Source organism: Chionomys nivalis, chromosome X, assembly GCF_950005125.1.
Source record: "Chionomys nivalis chromosome X, mChiNiv1.1, whole genome shotgun sequence".
Classification (NCBI taxonomy): Eukaryota; Metazoa; Chordata; class Mammalia; order Rodentia; family Cricetidae; genus Chionomys; species Chionomys nivalis.
This window is the reverse complement of record NC_080112.1, coordinates 95,281,123-95,301,611: the sequence shown is the minus strand read 5'-3', so window position 1 is coordinate 95,301,611 and position 20,489 is coordinate 95,281,123. Positions and strand designations below refer to the sequence as shown.

Sequence of the window (20,489 nt, the reverse complement as noted above, 5' to 3'; positions counted from 1 at the left end):
CCAATGACACAGACACACAGACACACACACACAGATACCCATACATGCATATATGTATACACATACAGCCATAGCCTCCACAACAATAACATTAACAGTAACAATAAGAAGCTGAATATAGTGTGCTTGGGTACACGTTGGGAACAGATAAACTGTAACTGTCTACTAAACCCTACGGTCATAGCTGCATTTTGAAAATACGGAAACATTAATGCATAATCTCCGTGAATAAGTTAAAAACTACTCTGTGTATCATGCCAAGAACAAGAAATTTATTTCTGAACAATCAAAAGTAGAGGAGCTTTAATAAAGAGATAATCATTTCATGAGGATCATTCTGGCAGTAGTGTGGGAATGAACTGAAGTAGAGTGAGATGAGAGATGAGCAGATCACAAAAGAAGATCAACAAAGCATTTCTACAGGCTAAACCCATAAACCTGTAACACAGCAGTAAGGACATGTTTAAAGGAGGTAAAAGACAAATGCACCAAAACATTAAAATACAAAGAAAGGAGCAAAACACTTTAAAAACTGAGACAAGTTTTGCACTAGATTTATGGAATTGGTAGGACTAGATAATTCCAAATGGTGTCCAAAGTGGAGCGGAAAACAGGATGCGTGACTAAGAGGCGCACCCTCCCCCTCCTCCCTATCTTACATCTGGCTCACACTCCCTCATCAAGTTCTGCAGAAGAAGGTTTTCCTTTGAAGACTGCGAACAAGCTAAACTATAGAACAGAGATAGCAGACCATGTTAAGGGCAGTCATTGTGTACAAAAACTAAGGATTAATCAGAAGTTTCCAAGAGCTTAAGTGGATGCTCACAAAGGAGCATGCCGGGCCTACTTCTCTACAGCTCCAAGAATGCTGGCTTAGCACGGACCTTACTAACCTACAGCCAGGGACTGGAAGATTCTTCTCCAGACACTTTGGCAGCTAGACAGAGGAATTCTAGAGACAGCAGCTAGAAGGCCTCCAGTGAATGGGAAAAGAGGGAGGAGGAGTCTAAACAGATTAGCCCACAGTCAGTTAACAAGCCCAGGTACGAAAGGCTTCATGTAGCTTTTTTGAGTATAAGAATATTTGAGGGAAACTTCTTACTTTGAGAGAAGTTAAAACAAAATGAAAAGCTGAAAGCAACAAATTAAGAAGGACAAAATATTTTTTTGAAAAACTTGAACCCCATCAGGAATGATCCTGAATCTAAGAAAGAGGAATGCATGCTGCTAAATGCGTGTGCACACTGTCATATAACAGAAAGCTCTTCTTGCACATGGAACTGTGGCAGAAAGGAAAGAGCAACAAAAGGTTTAGACTGCAGATCCAAAAACTTTAACAAAAATACAGTGACGCTAGGAAAGAATAAAAATGTAGATGAGTTCAAGGAACCAAACATTAGATTAAGTATATTTCTAAAAAGTAGAACAGAGATAACATAAGCAAAAAAATTAGCAGAAAGTTCATTTAAGAATACAGCCTCAAAATTTTCAATACAGAAAAAAAAACAAAATGAAGAAGTCCAACAAAAGTTCTGAATCACAATGGCCATCAGAGTTAGAAGATAAGAGAACTACTTCATCAAAAGACCCCAGAAAATTATTTCCAAACTATAATTCAATACCTAATATTATCAGTCAAGTGTGATAGTGGGATATATTTCTTTTCAGAAATGGACAAAATCAAAATACTGATATACCATGAACTCTTTCTGGAAGCTACTGGAATATGTGCCAAATTGGAACCAAGGGGATAAACAAAGGGACCAGAAATAAGAGCCATAAAATCAATTTGTCAATACAGTTATTGGACAGAAGGGGAACCTACGTGAAGAGTAAGTTCAAGACTCACTCTCAAGCCGGGCGGTGGTGGTGCACGCCTTTAATCCCAGCACTCGGGAGGCAGAGGCAGGCGGATCCCTGTGAGTTCGAGACCAGCCTGGTCTACAGAGCTAGTTCCAGGACAGGCTCCAAAGCCATAGAGAAACCCTGTCTCGAAAAACCAAAAAAAAAAAAAAAAAGACTCACTCTCAAGACAGCAGCTATTGTGGAAGGTACAATAGAGGAGGGCTGGGGGTAGAGCTCAGCTGTAGAGCCTGTACTTAGCGGGCATAGGTCCTAGGCTCAATCCCAGGGACTACTACCACCATCAAAAGGCAAATAAGCATCCCAGGAAACCAACAGTACAATAGAGATTAAAAGACTATAGAAGAGAGGAGTCTTGGAATTTGAACTAGGTAAAACTTTAATTTAAATTAAAAGCAGGGATTTTGGTACTGACATACTGATAAGTATATAGAAAGCTAAGCAAAAAAGTAAAAATAAAATTCAAAAGTAAACAAAAAGTTGCAAAAGAAAGAAAATATAATATTCTAGGCTGTAAACAACACCCTATGATCATAATTAAAATAATAATGTTCAAAGTGAAATTTATGATATATATATATATATATCATCTATGAATACATATTTACCAAAGATAGTAGAGACTTAATAAAGGAAAGCTAAAAAGTAAATTGTTTTTGGCAAATTTAGTTTAATCTGAGGTGTCTTTAGCACATGCATGTGCAAATGTTTGTTACCGCAGAGTTTTGATGATGAAAATAAAATAACCATGCAAGAAAGTGACGGCTGCAGATGACAGCTGGGATCAAACATACCGCTGCTTAAGAGAAATGCCTTTGTAAAGGAATACCATAGAAACAAGGAGTGGATTCCAATCAGTATTCTAAGTAACTATCTTAGAAAATAGAAAAAGGACAAAATTAACACAAAGCAAGCAGAGGGAGGAAATAATAAAGAGCGGAGTGAATACAACTGCAAACAGAATCACCGGAGAGAAAAATCAATGAGCTAAAAAGCTAATTCTTTGAGAAAAAAGTCAATAAAATTAATAAACTTCTAGGCAAGAGGGAGAAATTTAAGCTCAGAAAAACGTAAGTCACCAGCATTAGTAAAGAAACAGGGTACGCCACTACCAAACTACTCTATGCTTAGTTTACCAGCCTAACAGGGATGCACCAATTCTCTGAGAAACCACAAGGTTTCAAAATTTAACCAAGATAAAATACACCATCAAAAAAGTTTTTAAAACAAGTGAAAATATCCCCCTACAAAAATATCCAGGTCCAAATAGATTCACTGACGATCTAGCATTCAAGAAGAATTAACACCATTGTCTGACAAATCCTAATAAAATAGTATTAATACATAAACCAGGAAAAGGCAGCACAAAAACAAAAGAGAAAACTACAGACCAATAAATCTGAATACTTAAAATAGCTCATAATATTTAAAGACCTGTTGCAAAACAGATCCAAATAAAAGTAGATTTTTATTCTGCATATATATGGCTGCTGCTATATCTGAAAAATGTCCCTGTTTCCATTATATAAACAAATAAGAAAAATAATGTAACAATTGATACAGAGAAAGCATTTGATTAAATCTAGTATCTATTTAGGATTAAAACAAAATCATCCACCTAGAAATAGATGGGGATTACATGAGCTCAATAAAGAGCATCCACCAAAACCCTACAGCTCATATTCTGTATTAAGAAAACTGAAGGCTTAGTGTATATGACCAGAAATGTACAAAAAAATTAAGTAAATAAATAAATAAATAAACAAAGTTAGGGCTGGGGATATAACTAAGTGGTAGAGTGTTTGCCTAGAAAGTACAAGACCCGAAGTTTGATCTCAGCAACACATACAGGAAGGAGAGAGAAACAAAGCAAGGTTGTATATTCTCATTTATCACATTTGAGAGAATTTCTAGAAGTTCTAGCTAGTGAAAAAAGTGCAAGAAAAAATAATGGCATGAAAATTGGAAACAATGAAACAATGTTTATTTGAAGATCTCTTAACTGCCTACTGTAGAAAATTCTAAATAATCTACAAAAATTTTAATTAAGAAGTGAGTTATAAATCAGGCATGGTAGCACATGCCTTTAATCCCAGCACTCAGGAGTAGAGGCAGGTGAATCTCTATTAGACGAGTCCAGCCTGGTCTACAGGGTGAGCTCCAGGACAGCCAGGGTTACACAGAGAAACCCAGTCTCACAACAAAAACAAAAACAAAAGTAAATCATTTTTTTTTTTAAGAATTAGATTTACTTATTATGTTTCATGAGTGTCTTGCTTTTGTGCATGCATATGCTCTATGTGCCGGTCTGGTGCCCACAAAGCACGAAGAGGGTGTCTGATCCCCCGAATCTGGAGTTACAGATGTTTATGAACCACTGTGTGGGTGCTGGGAAGGAACCCTTGTCCTCTGCGAGAGTAAAATGTGCTCTTAACAACTAAACCAGCGCTCCAGTCCCTGTCTTAGAAGATCAAAAGATAGATGATCGATAAACAAAATTGGTTTTATATATTACCAATGAGCATATGAAACACAATTCACTTAAAAATCACTGTAAATAAAATAAAATAAAAAAGTGTATGTAAGTTATGTGAAAAAATTACAAAATGATAATGAAAGAAATCAAAGAAGACCTAGTAAAATTTTGAGACACAATATGTTTGTGGCTGGGAAGGCTCACAATATAGTTAAGATGTCAATTCCCCCAAATCCATCTACAGTCTAAAATGTAAACTTTAAATGCAATTCTTAACAAATATCATAAAAACGTTTGTAGAAAAGCAAGAGAACTAAAATAGCTAAAACACTTTTGACTGAAGGAAATAAATATTATTTATTATATTATATTTATAAAATATGTAGCTACAACAATGATGGCAGTGTGATATTTAAGCGGAAAGAATCAAAGATCCACAAAATAAAGACCTCAGAAAAAATTCAAGCACACACCAAACAGACTTTTGATCAGGCACGAAAGCAAATTCAAGGGCCAGATATGGTGGTTCATATCAGCAATCCCATGTTTAAGGAGGTTGGGGCAGGAGGATTGCTGTGAGTTAGAGACCAACTTTGGCTATGATGTTAGAGCCTGTCTTTAAAAGGGAAAGAAGATTACAAAATGGCTCAGTAGGGGATGGAGGGGGGAGGACCTTGGACTCTCCACAGGGCAGGGAACCCTGACTGCTCTTGGGACTGGAGAGGGAGGGGGAGGGGGAGAGGGGAGGGGGAGAGGGGCGGGAGGAGGGGGAAGGAAATGGGAGGCGGGGAGGAGGCGGAAAATTTTTTTTCAATAAAAAAATAAAAAATAAAATAAAAAAATAAAAATTACCATTTGAAAAAAAAAAGATTAAATGAAGACTTAAAAAAAAATGGCTCAGTAGGTAGGAGTGCTTGCCAACAAAGTTGAGCAAGTTCAATACCTGAAGTCCACATGGTAGAGAGAACTGACTCCTGCAAGCTGTCTTCTTACTTTGATATGCGTGTTGTGGCATGTGTATGCATGTGAACACATGCATGCAATATAAACAAACAAACTTAATAAGAAGATAAAATAAACCCAACTGACCAAGGACAGCATTTCCAATAGTATTGGGTCAACTGAACGAGTTTAGGCAAAATTAGCAAACAAAAGATCCTTGATCTAAACTTATCATACAAAATAAAACCAAAATGGATAACAACCTTAAAAAATATAAAAAGATAAAACTTTCTGAAAAATAATTAGAGAAAAATCTTGGGATATAAGCAAAATTAATCAAACAAATGCAGAAAAATTGCCTATCATCAAAATCCTACTTCTGTTCTGTGACTAACTCTCATAAAGAGGATGATAAGATAGATAAGATATAGAGTGGGAAGATTATCTTCAAGCTACATATCTGATAAGGAGCTACTATCTAGAATACAAGAAAAATCCTTCAAACTTCAGAGTAAAGAAGAATTATAAAGGGAGAAAGAAGCATGGAAGACATTTTACTGCAGTAAGCCAAGGAAAAGATGTCCACTATCATTAGACATGAGGACGATGCACACCACAATGATATCATGACACATCCATCATCGGGTTAAAGTGAAAAAGACTTAGACTACCAAAAAGTGGTAAGGACACAGACACACCATACAACTCATACATTGCTGGTGGCAATGGAAAGAGGTACAACCACTATAAAAAACTGTGGGCCTTTCTTGCTATGTGTCTGGGCTTGGTGGAGTACACCTGTAATCCCAGTAGTTACGGGATGGAAGCAAGAGGATCAGAAATTCGAAGTCAATCTCAGCTACACAGCCTGGGCTACATGAGACCCTGTCTGAAAACAAGTAAACATGCAATTGCTATCGGATCTAACAACTATAGTCTAAGACACTTATCCTTATCATCTGTCCATGGATGTTCATAGTAGCTTTCCTCAATTTATCCCCAAATGTCCTAGCTAGAATAATAACCAGTTAGACAAACTGTGCTATACCTATACTGGAATATTGCTTACCAACATGGAGAGTCAAACTGTTCGTATATTCAACAAGCCAACCAAATCTTTAGGGAATTTTGCAGAACGGGGAAAAAGTCATTCTTCAAAGGTCACGTTCTGTACAATGCTATTTATATAATAAATCACAATACATTTCAGCAAAACAGACTAGATCAGTTGTTTCCAGGAGGTTCAAACTCAGTGGTAAGGCAAGAATCAGGATGAAAGATGGGTGTTGTGATAAAAGGACACATGAACGAGCCATGTGGCATGGAACTGGTGAGCATTTTGCTCTTGTGATACATATTAAATCCTACACATATGCAAGAAGGCTGCATGTAATTAATATGTATACAATTAAAACTGAACAAATCTGTGACAGGCTGAGTCAATGGCAGTATCCTGATTATGGTATTATACGACAGTTTTGTAAAATATTATAACTGGGGAAAATAAAGTTACAATAAGTAGGGTTTCTATACTATTTCTTGCAACTATGTGTGAATCTAAATTGACCACAGAAAAATTTTAATAACAAAAAAGACCAATACATATAAATATGGTATTTTGTTATTGCTGTTGTTTGAAACAGTCTTTTTTCTCTGTCGTTAAAGCTGGCCTGGAACTCGCTATGACATTCAGGCTGGCCTCAAACTTGTGACTATCCTACCTTAGCCTCCCTAGGTATACCACATGCTAAGGTTTTAGCTATTGCAGAATATGTCCTATATATGAGGTTAAGTTGCTTCTGACAATAACTTTGAATTCTTGGAATTTAATATAATTAGTGTTTCCTTGTAATTCAGAAAATGAGAGTGAAGAGAAAAGGGGGGAGAGGAAGACAGAATTTGAGATTATCCTCTTAGTCATGGCTACTTTAAGACATTTAGTTTATTGAAATTCAAGTAACGGATGGACAGACTCAAGTTCTTGGTGGCATATACTGCTGGATAGGAGAAGTATTTAGAGATGCTCAAAGCTCTCACCTCCACCAAAGGCAGGTACACTAGCTAGTCACAGAAGTCAGGCAGTGGTGGCACACACCTTTAAGAATCTATCTGGTCTCTTCGTTGATCTATGAAAGTGATGATGAGACACTATGCTTGGTACAGTGCTGCTCTTCACATACAATCAATGAAAAACACATTTCAAAGAGCGATAAAGAAGAAAGATGACCAAATGACAAGGTGTCCTGAATTATTGCAGACATGTGGTAAGTAGCCCAGGTAATAGAGTTATTTTACATTTTTAGGTGGCCTTCATCTGGGAATTTATCAAAATTATCAATATATTACTCATTATAGAAGTCTCACTTCAAATACCCTCTTCCAGAAAATAAACAAAACAAAGAAAATCCTGCTGAGCCATTTTGCACACCCTGTTTTTTCTTCTTTATCACACCTTGCCTCCTGCCTTTGTACCTGCTGAAGGCAGAGATAATACATTGACATAACATATAAAGATAATATAGTAATAACAATGACAACCAAATATACCTGCTTCAGAGTAACACAGGGCCTGGACACATAGTGGGTGTTCTACTGAACATCTAAAACTACAATATCTAATCGCATAGCACTGTAGTGATAATTTGTTTGTATTCTAACAAAGTTTGCCCGAAGATCAGCGTGTAGAGATAAACCACTAGCTAGTCACAGAAGTCAGGCAGTGGTGGCACACACCTTTAATTCCAGCGCTCAGGAGACAGAGGCTGATGAAGCTTTGTGAGTTCAAGGTCACTCTGGGCTACACAAGATTGAATCTATCTAAAAGAGAAACAGAACTCACACAAAGGTGATTCATGGGATCACATGTTTTTAATCCCAGCACTAGGGAGGTGGAGACAGGAGTGATATGGCTGGGCCAAGAGAGGAATATAAGACAGGAGGAGACAGGTGCTCGGGGGCAGGCTGAGGTTTCATAGAGATAGAATTTTAGTCTGAGGAATCATAGAGACAGGACCACCCCTTTAATCTGAGCACTGGTAGAGGTAAGACCTCTCTAGTGACTGGCTGCTCTGTTTCCCTGATCTTTTTCAACTTTCGTCCCTGATAGCTGACTCCGGGTTTTTATTATTATTATTATTATTTTTTTTTTTTTTGGTTTTTCGAGACAGGGTTTCTCTGTAGCTTTGGAGCCTATCCTGGAACTCCCTCTGTAGACCAGGCTGGCCTCGAACTCACAGAGATCCGCCTGCCTCTGCCTCCCGACGGGTTTTTATTATTAAGACCAATTAGAATTCATGCTACATAGCACTTTGGTTGGGTTTTTTTTTGGTGTGTGTGTATGTACAGTGTATGTGTGTGTTGTATATGTGTGTGCACAGGTGTGCATGCAGAGGACATCAGGTGTCCATGTATCAGTCTTTGCCCTGTTCCATTGAGACAGGTTATTGCACTGAATAGGAGCCAGGCTATAGGCTAGCAGCCAGAAAGCCCCAGCAATCTTCTTATCTCTGTCCCTTACCTCTTCGGCACTGTGTTTATAGGCAGAATTGGCAGCACCCAGCTTTTCATACCGGTGCTGGGAATCTGAAGCCAGGTCCTCATGACTGCACAGCAATTACTCTTACCCACTGAGTCATCTCCCAGCCCCATCACTCGTGTTTCCAATGCCTGTGGATGTGACTTTGATTCTCACAATACTTTGTGGTGGCAAATAAAAATGTAGGAAGGCGTAAACAACTTCTCAGAGGCTTAAGCTAACTAGGATTCATAGTTGGGCTTGTACAGTTGACTCCTGTCTAACAGTGCTTTTTCTATTAATGCACCTGCTTGTCAAATCTTGTGAAATTTTGAATAAAACAGCATATAATACATGCATGTATTGAAGTATCATACTGAAATTCATTGATATGTACAATAAATATATGTTAAATCCATATATTATATATTATAATAAACTAAATGCTGGGCCAGCAAGATGCCTTGGCCCAGGTAAAAGAACTCGCCACCAAGACTGACAACATAAATTAGATCCCCGGAGCTCATATGGTGGAAACAAAAAGCCAACTTCATACCCCCAATTGTCCTCCGAATTTCACAGACTCACTGTGACATATACATGGCCCCTCCAAATAAGTAAACATGATAAAAACCTAAAAATAGATAAATTAAGCATTGAGCGCAGTATGGTGGCACAGAATTTATGAAACTGAGGCAGGAGGATCACCATGAATCAAAATCAACCTGAATCACATAGTAAAACCATGCCTCAACAAATACAATACAATAAGCATGGTGCTGAGCTATAACTTGCACCATAATGGTATTTGTTGTTCCGGCAAACACTCAAGTGCTTAAAATGAGGACTGCCTATCTGAACATTATCTGGGAGGCTTAACTGAAGAAAAGCCATCAGGTTTGTTGATGTTTGAGGTGGCTATTGAGAACGGGCCCCCAAACAGCTTTATCATGGGGTTCCAGTATACTTGAGGATTTGTTTGGCTTTTTGTCACTAACAGGAAGAAAATTGCTTCAGAGGGAAAAAAAAATCCCATCTTTCTCACAAACAATATAAATTCTGCTATTTGGAAGTGATTTGAATTATGTTGCATATAATTCATATGGGGAAGCTCTCCAGCTTGAGGAAATACACTTGGGCACAAAATGTACATAAGTAGGATTAGTGAGAAATCTAATTTTGCAGATGTATTGAGGGTATGTCAAATCTGGATTTACATATAGAAAAAGAAGTTTGAAAAGTCAGCTCTGAGAATGTTAGCCATCATACACCATTTCTTAACAGGAACTGAAGATTTGTTTAATTCTACTGTTAGTCCCCTAAGCTAAAGTAAAGCTAAAGTTCTCTGGAATTAAGGGACAACATTTGTTTTGTCTGTATAGAATGGCAAAGATGATCAAGTGTATCATTTAAATAGTGGAAAGACACAAAATGCCTTTCAATTAACTGCACTGGGAAGATGCGAGTGTCCCCGTTGAGTTTAAGTTTACAGGAGCAAAGTCCACTTAGGTGGCTTTGTGCTGCTGTCACAGCGCTGGCAGAAGCCATCCAATTCTCAAGTATCTGAAGTGGAACGTTCAATTCCAGAATATAAGTAATGACTTTACCAATCTACCAATGTCACCAAGATTGCCCAAAGAATGTAAGAAAAGGCAGAGGTAAAAAGAACAGCCTCAATCAGTGAATCGGAGTCTATTGTAGAAGATGAAAAAGGAAGAGGACTCCTCAATTGCAATTTAAAGGCATCTTTTGGCCGCTCAGTGTCTGATGCTCTTCATACCAGACAGCTGAAATAACTAACAAAATACAACTCTTTTTTTTCTGTTTGTTTTGATACAAAGTCTCATACAATACAGGCTAGCCTTGAACTTTACTCATTGTGTAGTGGAGGATCACCTTGAATGCCTGATTCCCCTGTCTTTACTTCCTAAGGTACTGGGACTAGTGTGTTTATGCCACTATGTTTAGCTTTAATAAAATATTTTTTATTTGTATCGAGATGTCACTGCTTAGCCTTGCCTAGCCTGGAACTCACTCTGTACATCAGGCCAACCTAGAGTTCACAGAGATTCAACTACTTTTGCTTTTTTGAGTGCTGGGACTAAAGGTGTATGTCACTATGCCTAGTTAACAAAATATTTTTAAATCATTTATTGCCTGAATTAAAACCTCTTTAAAAGCATCTAACACCAAAAATTTAATTTGAAACAGTAACCTCAAATAATAACTATTAATATCGGGCAAAACTAAAGCATGATTATAACACATTATGCAAAACTAAAATGACCCTAAAAGCATTTCATTGCAAGAATTAGTAAAAATACAGTTGATGACTAAGAATATTTAGCATAAAAAGTAAAATAGTCACAGGTATGGGACTATATTTTGGAAATATTATAACCCCCAAAGCCATTTTATTTACTCTAGAGAGAAACTCTTTCTGCACTAAATAACAATATAAGTATGAGAAATCTATAAAACAATTACACAGTTCCACTCTTTAGGAGCCTGTGATGATTATAAATAAAATATATTTAGTCTTAGAGCTTTGAGACACTTCATGAAATAAGAAAAATGCCATCCATGATAATATTGAAGTTTCAAATAATGACTAGAAATTTTTTCATAGCCTACTCCTTTACTATTGTGCCATTTGGTAATCATTTACATACACAGCAGTGATTTGGTGGTATATGAACCAACATGTAAAAGGAGTGGCGGACAGGCCTGCTTTTCATCATGCCAGACTCCCGCACGGCTAGCTTTACACCCAAAATAACAACACATAAATTGTATTCATTTAAACACTTCCTGACCCATTAGCTCTAGCCTCTTACTGGCTAACTCTCACATCTTGATTAGCCCATTTCTATTAATATGTATCGCCACTTGACTGTGGCTTACCGGCATGAATCTAACCACCATGCATCCTGGGTAGGAGAAGCATGGCATCTGCCTGACTCTGCTTTCTTTCTCCCAGCCTTCTGTTCTGTTCTGTCTTCCCCACCTACCTATGTTCTGACCTATCAGGCCAAGCAGTTTTCTTTATTAATTAACCAATGAAAGCAACAGATAGAAGACCCTCCTACATCACCAACAGGAAACACGGATCCCTTATTCCACCTTCCTTCCCTGCCAGAAGTAGCTCCACATACTAAAAACAAATAAATTGCCTCAGGTGGACTGTCAATTCTGTCTATGTGATCCCAGAAAAGCTAGAGTTGCTGCAGCTTCAGTGACTGTCAACTCAGAAGACAGATGTGTGACCACAGCACCATCATTAAGTCAACCTTGAATAATGCTGTAATTTTTTTTACAAAAAGGAATACAAGACATGGAATACATATTTTGGATCTGTGGCTACTACACACTCTCAACTATATAACTTGCAAGAATAAAGCATGGATAATGTCTAACAGTGGATAAGCATCACATCTGAAATCCTGAGTGTGTTCAGACTCGCCTAAATCTGACAGTCTCTGATCCCCTTTCTATTTCTGTCCTGGTTTGTTTTTTTTGAAATAAAATGGACTCTTTGGAGTAGCTTTCAATTCACGAAACTATTGCCCAGATAAAGAGATTTCCCAACAACTCTCAACAATCACAACCTCCCCAGCTACCAATATCCCACACCAGAGAGGTTCACTTCTTGCAGCTGATAAGACTACCATTACCACCCTAAGTCCACCGTTTACCCTGAGGTTCACACTCGATGCTCATCATACGGGTTGAAGCAAAGGTATAATGATAGGCATCCATCACTACAGTACCTTAGAAAGTATTTCTGCTGCTCTGTGTTCTGTCTATTCATCACCACATCCACTACTGATCTTTTTTTTTTACTGTCTCCACAGCTTTGCCTTTTTCAGAATGCCATATATTTGGAATCACACAGTATATAGTCTTTTCATTTTAGCTTTTCTCAGTTAATAATATTCATCAAAATCACTTTTAAAGAAATGATTTTCAGTTAAATATGTGATATTTTTCATGTAACAGCTGCCATGTTTTATTATGGAAAAATTTTGTGCCAATATTACAGATATTAAGTCACAAAAACATTTCCCAGAAACCTTTTAAAATAAAGATTTGATTTTATATGAGTTAATGATTTCTCTTTAGTAAAATAAAATATTTGTATTGCCAGAATAAGACACCCATTCATTTTTCTATAACTGCTCTCTGAATGTGAACAAATGGACTCATTTAATCTTAAAACTTTCAGTCCACAGACCATTTCAGCAGACATGATCCAATTAACTATTAAAAAGCAAAAATAAAACAAAAAGAAAAATCCTCTCCTGGATAGCATAATTAAAGTCTATCATGCTCCATTTCTTGATTACCCCATTTCCTGATATGAAAAGGAAATAAGGCTTGTTGGGTAAGAATGGCAAAAGAAGCTTGCACTATCAGGAATTAGCAGGCTTCCCCCATTTTTCAGCAAAGCCCCCACCTCAAGTGAATGTCTACATTTCATTGCTTCTTTAGCTCAAATGAATCTTTAGCAAATAAGGAATTCCCATTAATCATTGTTTTCTACTACTGTCTTATTCTGGCTCCCGATTCTGACTGAGAGCGTTACCCAGACACCTAAAATTTACATTCCATCCAAAATATTATCGTATTTTGACAGCCGTGTCCTCTACTGTTTTGTACATGATTAAGATTTGTTTTTATATCTAACCGTAACCACAATGTTTGAAAAGCACACCAGGATTAACAATCTTGTTTTGTACATAAGGAAATCTAAATCTTGGTCCCAGTTCTTCTATGATTGGTCTCAGCCGCAGGTTCTAAAGAAGTCATTAAACGTTTCTGGGCCACAATTTCTTCACTTATATAAAGTAAATCCCTGGCAACACTAGCAACTTCAGTTTTATAAAAGCAACACTGGCTGGGAGCCTTGTGATTTCATTTATGACAAAGAGGATCCCCACCAAGAAAAAAAATCACTGCAATTTTTCTTTATAACGCAAATTACCTTGTGACACCTCCTTTAACTCCACCCCAAAAGTACTGTTCACTGTAGAAAAATAATCAACACACAGGAAAACTTCGCATAATCTCATTCTTTGGCATTGTATGGTTATTAACATTTTACCACTTCGTAGTTAATCTATCAAAGTCTCTATACAAGTGGTATTCAATGACAGCCTACCTGGAACTAGCATCTCTAGATCCAATTAACAGCTACCTTTGAACCCCATAACCTTCCTTATCTCCCCCTCCCATACACATACAGCACACATTTGACAACCAGTAACTATTTCTGCCTACTGTCATTCACTGATTATCAACTATTGGCAAAGCACAATTCAAAGAAAGCTATACACTGCTTCTTTTAATCTTCACAGAGACTAAATGCACACTAAAAGAGGTAATAACTTGACCTGAATATGTGTGTGATGGTAGTGGTGGTGGTAGTGTATGTGTGTGTGTGAAATTTTTCTATTGTCATGACAAAACACTATGACCAAGGCAATGAACAAAAGAAAATGTTTCATTTGGGACTCGTGGTTGTAGAGAGTTAGAGTCTAAACCCATCATGGTAGACATGGCAGCAGGCAAGCAGACATGGCAGTAGCTGAGAATGTACATCTCAATCCATAATCATGAGGGAGAGAGAGAGAGAGAGAGAGAGAGAGAGAGAGAGAGAGAGAGAGAGAGAGAGAGAGAGAGAACTATCTGAGAATGACCTAGGTGTTTGAAACCCCAAATCCCATCCCCAGTGACACACTTCCTCCAAAAAGGCCATACCCGCTAATCCTTCCCCAACAGTCCCACCAACTGGGGCCTACGAATTCAAATCTATGAACTCATGGGGGTCATTCTATTCAAGTCGCCACAGCATGCATCTCCTTATTTTAACAAATGCATGTGCAAACAATATAGAACTTAACTTCCCTGCAGTGATTCTAAACATAGTTTAGAGAGAGACAGGGCATTTATTCCTCTAACTCAGGGAAGAAGCAGCTAATAATGAATGATAATATAGGTGTATTTCTAAGAGAAAGACACTGAAGAAGTTCATTGTAGCTGATGTCTAGTAGTTCAGAGAATGAAGAATCCAGAAAGCCAAATAAGAAAGAAATTATATTATTTTATGGTTATGTCTTGAAAACTTGTGATTGCTTGCTTGACTGAGTTTCATATTATTTTTTCCTGATATTTCATTGTATCCCTACATTTAGGCAAAGCATATAAAATGTTTTTATTAGTTCATTCAGAATTTTGTATAATATGCTTTGATTATATTCACCCTCTCCTCCCTAACTCACCCCATATCCACACACCCTTTCCTACACCTGTAACCTTGGGTATCTAACTGTCAGTGCGTATAAGCCTTTTTTTCCATGTATAGAACAAAGAAATCCAAATTTATTAATGATATTTGACTTTTAAATTTATAATACAAATATATAAGAAAAATAACTTACATCTCATTTTTCAGTAAAAATCCTAATATATGGGCTGCCCTTTTCTGAAGGGAAAGGAGGAAGAGCGGATCTGGGGGAGAGTGGGATGGAGGAGGGACTGGGAGGAGAGGAGCGAGGGGAAACTGCAGTTGGGATGTAATATATGAGAGAAGAATAAAAAGAAAACAAAAGAGAGGAGAGACTAGTCCCAGATCTATAATATCTTGGTAAAGGTTACTTGGTGCTCCCGACACAAAGAAATTGTGTACAATAAGTGGTATTTATCATAGAAATGTGTCAGGCTGAAATATAACTGTGTACCTAAAAAAAACCCCTAATTTCTATTAACATTGATATATGCATACATTTTATTTATTTTTCTATAGCTATAAAATGATAGTGATATTTGTTCTATATATAATTCTGACACTGATGATAAAACTATTAAGAAAGTTTACTCAGTTCTGCATTTCTTTTCACCTAATAAGAACGCACTACTAAGAACACTATGCTCTGGGCAGCTGGAGGTGGCTCAGTTGGTTAGGTACTTGCTGCTAGTATCAAATCCGTGAACCCAAGGCTCAGAAACGCTATCAGAAAATAAGGCAGAGAGGCATAGAGGGAGATACTCCATGCTTACTTGCCCAGTCTCCACAAGCATGCACACACAAGCCTCAAACACACAAGAAGGCATACATATGCACACCCCCCCACACACCACACTCAAAAAGGAATGTTGTGTTCAATGGTTATCTGCACCGAGTTAGGATGCTTTAAACTGCACTGATTTTGAGGATCTTCAGTACTTGTCTTTCTTCCCATTTTGGGGTTCAATTCTGAGTATATGGAACATTTGTTTGACTGCGATCAAAGCTGTATACAGAAAACAAATTTAAAAGTTCTGCTTCTGTTCATACTGTCAATACACTGCCTCTATCCATTCCCTGTCTTTATTAATTTCTTGTTAGTGCTTCAGAGCTCATATGGGCTTCCCTTCAGCAGAGCTCTTATGTCAGTGTGGTCATGGAGAACACAATGTGTGTTGTCCAATATTTCCATACCTACAACATGATATAGAAAGCAGACACCCACCTGAATTCTGGCTGATCCACTGCAGAGACTGCATGTGAGCATTCAGAATTCTGCAAATCTGTTGAAGCTGAAAATACACCCAAGATTTTTAGATCATGATTATTCTAACGGAGTAAACAAAAAGAAAGAAACACAGGAAATTGAAATTAAGAAGCAACATTTAATTTTCTTCTGGCAAATGGAGCACTGACAATGAACTACATATTAATGGTGCCATTTCATACTTATAACACTAATTACTTTTATGCATTAGTTCAATCTATTCATTTTGTAATTATCAGGGATTGGATTCCTACAAACTAAAAAAAAACAAAACAAACAACAAAAAAAAAACCCTGATGAGCACAACATAAAAATAAAGGACATTAAAAGATATTTCAAAAGAAAGCAAACGAATCAATCCACATACAATTAAGAATATCAAAATTGTCAATCAAATCAGCAATTGCGTGTTTTGTTTTGGTTTTTGAAGCAGAGGCTTGTTAAGCACTACAGACCCGTGTGGAGCTTAACCGTGTAGCCAAGGCCTTTTGCTCTGTGCCCTGAGTGCTGGGCCTACAGGAGCTTACCAAGGTGCAGGGCTCCTCAAATCCATTGTTTTCAAAATAGTAGCACTCAACAGTCAAGTACAGGTTGATAGCTCCTCACCCAAAATGCTTGGAAAAGAATTATTTCAGGTTTTTCAAATTTTTTTTATATATAATGAAATATCCTGGAGATGGAAACAAGCCTAAACATGGAATTTATATGTCATGCCTAGCTCGTACATATAGCCTGAAGGTGATGGTATATAATATTTGCATTATAACTGCAGTTGTGTGCATGTGTTGGTTTGTTTATTTTCTTGTTCATTTGTTTCTCACATGTTACACAAGACTCTAACCACTGAACTGTATCCCTAGCCCAGCTATGTCAGCGCTTTTGGCTGTGAGCCCTTCCATGGGTGTGGACTTTCCCACTTATACATCATTTCATCACTGAAAGAGTTTTAGATTTGGGAGTATTTAAGATTTCAATATTTCAGATCCAGAACACTCAATTTGCAAGTAGGAAATTAATATACACTCGACGGTAATATAAATTGGCCCAAATTTCCAAATGTAAATTTTTATAGCATGTGTCAATAGTTTTAAAATATTTATGCCTTGTTACTCAGTATATTCTACTCTATATGAGCCTACCCAAATCTAAATATAACTGGTCATTACAAGGCTATATTAGATTGCCCAAAATTTGAAATCAATATCTCAACTAATAAAGATGTTAAAAATATTATGAAATTCACCTCTGGTGAAATATCTTGGCAGCATTAAAATTCACATTGTCAAAGAATGACTAAAATTTCGAGAGAGAACCATGAAAACAGGAAGTAAAAATCACTATACGTATATTTATGATTTTATTTAAACATAACATTTTTCCCAGCATTGTAAAGACTAGAAGTACATCAATATAGTAAGAAGGGATTGGTAATATTGATGCTTTTCTTTATGAATTTTATTAAAACTACAGATGGGTAACAAAACATAATGTTTAATAAAAAATTTAAGTATCATGTGGTCTCTCCCATTTACCCCGACACACATATACAAAAATAATAGAAGTCATTGAACCCAGCGCCATGAATGCTGGAACACACAGCTTCTACTTTTGTGGCATGATATATAATCCATTGTAGCAGGGCTTTGAGATGATATTTACATTATCCACAGGGACATTATCATTTAACAGGTGTGTTTTTTCCTACTTTCTGTCCCATGGTTTATGCTATCTGAAAAGAGGGATAATCTCTTGCTTCCTTTGTCCTGCTATCACACAGTAATTGCCTTTAACTCAGCCATCTTAAACATCTCAATTATCCCTACAATGAAAAAAATGAAAACATAAGATTACTTGCTATTCACTAGTTAAAATAATTATGGGCAAAAATGGGGAAATGATAAAGATAGGATTTTACTAACTCTGCTAAATCCAGTTCTGCGCCACGTCTAAATCTGTTTGTGTTTACGCATCAGAAATCTAAACAACAAAACAATTCTGAATCTTGAAATTGCATTTCGAATGTAACAGAAATGTACTTTGTTGACTCATGATCATCTTTGTGAACACAGGGCAGATGGTAGCATTGGTAATTCCAGACTAATTTATATGTGTCATTGTTCAATTTTAGATTGACGCTAAGTAAAGAATAGCATTGTTTTATGGCTGAAAGGAACTTACAAATCATTTATTCTACCCTTGACATTTTTCAAAAGAAGGAGCCAAGACCCGAAGAGATTAGGTGACAAACAAAATTCTAATAGTTTCTCAACTGTAATTGGCTGTTTTTTCGTGATTAAAAAATTCAGTAATAATATGTGTGTATAGAAAGGACAGTCTGCGTCTAATTGGACAAAGAAATTGCTAGAGAATAATCACCACTTATGTATAAGTTATTCATTCTCATCTACCAAGAGCCCAGCCTCACTGCTACTTATAATTAATGATAGATGACACAATAGAAGCTCCTACAATGGGAGATTCCTCTCAGCACTAGTGCCATTTATCGGGAGTGGGGAAAAGAGGACTTCATCTGTGCTGCCCACACAAAAGGACAAGGTAGAGGAAATAAGCTCTTTATAATTAGAGTATAGGAAAAATGTAAAAAACCCTGTTTCTTTCTTACTGTCAAATTAATTCACAGAATCTCAATTCTAACAGGATCCTAAGCCCTACATTCCTACAATATAATGTATTTGCTTTATGAACTAAGTAGTATTCCGCGAGGCAGTTAGAAACATAATGACAATATTTTTAAAAAAATTCTATGAGAAAATGTTATGTCTTAAAAGTTACGTCACTACATTCTAAAGATATAAATATGTCTAATAGACCTAGGCACATCTGCTTATATTTATATGAGTAAATAAATTAGATGTTATGAAAAATTAACTAGCGAGTAAGTGAAGAAAAAGTACCAGGATACGTTTAATTATGTAGAGATTAAGTCCTGAACACATTGGAAGAGTCATTTATATTACCCTCCTGGGAATGACCACAAAAATTTACATCTGTAAATATTTACTAAATATTTACTGTCCCACTAATCATGCCTAAGAGTGTCATATCTCTAGAGGGCAGATATGAAGTACTCTGGAGGACAGGAGAATGTGACAAAAAAAAAAAAAAAAACCAGATTGAGGGCCAATTTCATGTGAAATCTTGGCTTTCTAAAAAGAACAGGGAACATACTGTTTCGGCAGTGTCATCAGGACTTCCAAGGGAATTCAGGTGAACAATAATGTCCTTGAGATCTTGAGACATTCTTTTGAGCTCAGCATCTATATTTTCTGCTAATCTGTAGCTACACAGGCAATTGAAAGAAAGAGATTAACAAGAAACATTTTCTCACCTCTACCGTAACTGACATATAGAGACATAATTGCCAACTAAAATCACATTGGTTCTCAATTATGACTGAGGACATTGTCTCATGGATTCAATGTTTGCAAACGTATTGCTATCACAACCTAAGACTACAAAGGCAAAGGCTTTCGTCTCTGATGAATGCTGCAGCAAAGGAAACCTCTGGGGAAAACAAAATGTATGCATAGGACATTTACCTAGATAGAAGGCTAGTGTTTAGCAATATTCAATAAATGTTGAGATTGCTTCAACTATAGAGACTATACAAAATTTCATAGTAAAACTTTATATGATATACTATAGCAAGAAACAAAGAATAATCTGAGAAACGAGCTTTACAACAATAAAAAGTAGATAAATCTGAATTTACTACAAACTGATTTGATCTAATTTCCACTCAAAAATGTTTGTGAGACAGAGTGGGGAGGAGGAGGGATGAAGAAAGATTGATTGATTGACGTAGTCCAGTATATTGATATGTTTAAAAGTGGCCAGAAGATTTTTCAAACTCACTATCTATAAAATTAAAAGGCTCAATCAGATGTCTTGGTAACCATCTATTGCTTTCTGTGCCAAATCACCTATATGTAATTGGCTGCCTAAGCTGTTGAAAATCCTGGCGAAAGTTTTATTGCAATATAAATCTGGCTACAAAAGAGAAATTGGAAAAGAATTAGTGTTTTTAAGCCTCCCAATCCACAGTTAGTATATTCTAAAAATGTTAAGTATTTTACAAACAAAACAAAAAAGATAGAAGAAATTGAGCATGGTGGCACAT

The 20,489-nt window shown here is 36.7% G+C and overlaps 1 protein-coding gene across 1 annotated transcript in view; it reads right to left on the bottom strand.

Annotated features, from left to right (window-relative positions):
• Nup62cl (nucleoporin 62 C-terminal like) overlaps positions 1-20,489 on the bottom strand; it is a 61,842-nt gene that overhangs the window by 6,213 nt on the left and 35,140 nt on the right. Inside the window, exons 7-8 of the mRNA XM_057760215.1 lie at positions 19,538-19,649; positions 16,307-16,373 (exon numbers count right to left, since the gene is read on the bottom strand). Coding sequence (XP_057616198.1) covers positions 16,307-16,373; positions 19,538-19,649 — 179 coding nt within the window. The remainder of the gene's footprint in view (positions 1-16,306; positions 16,374-19,537; positions 19,650-20,489) is intronic.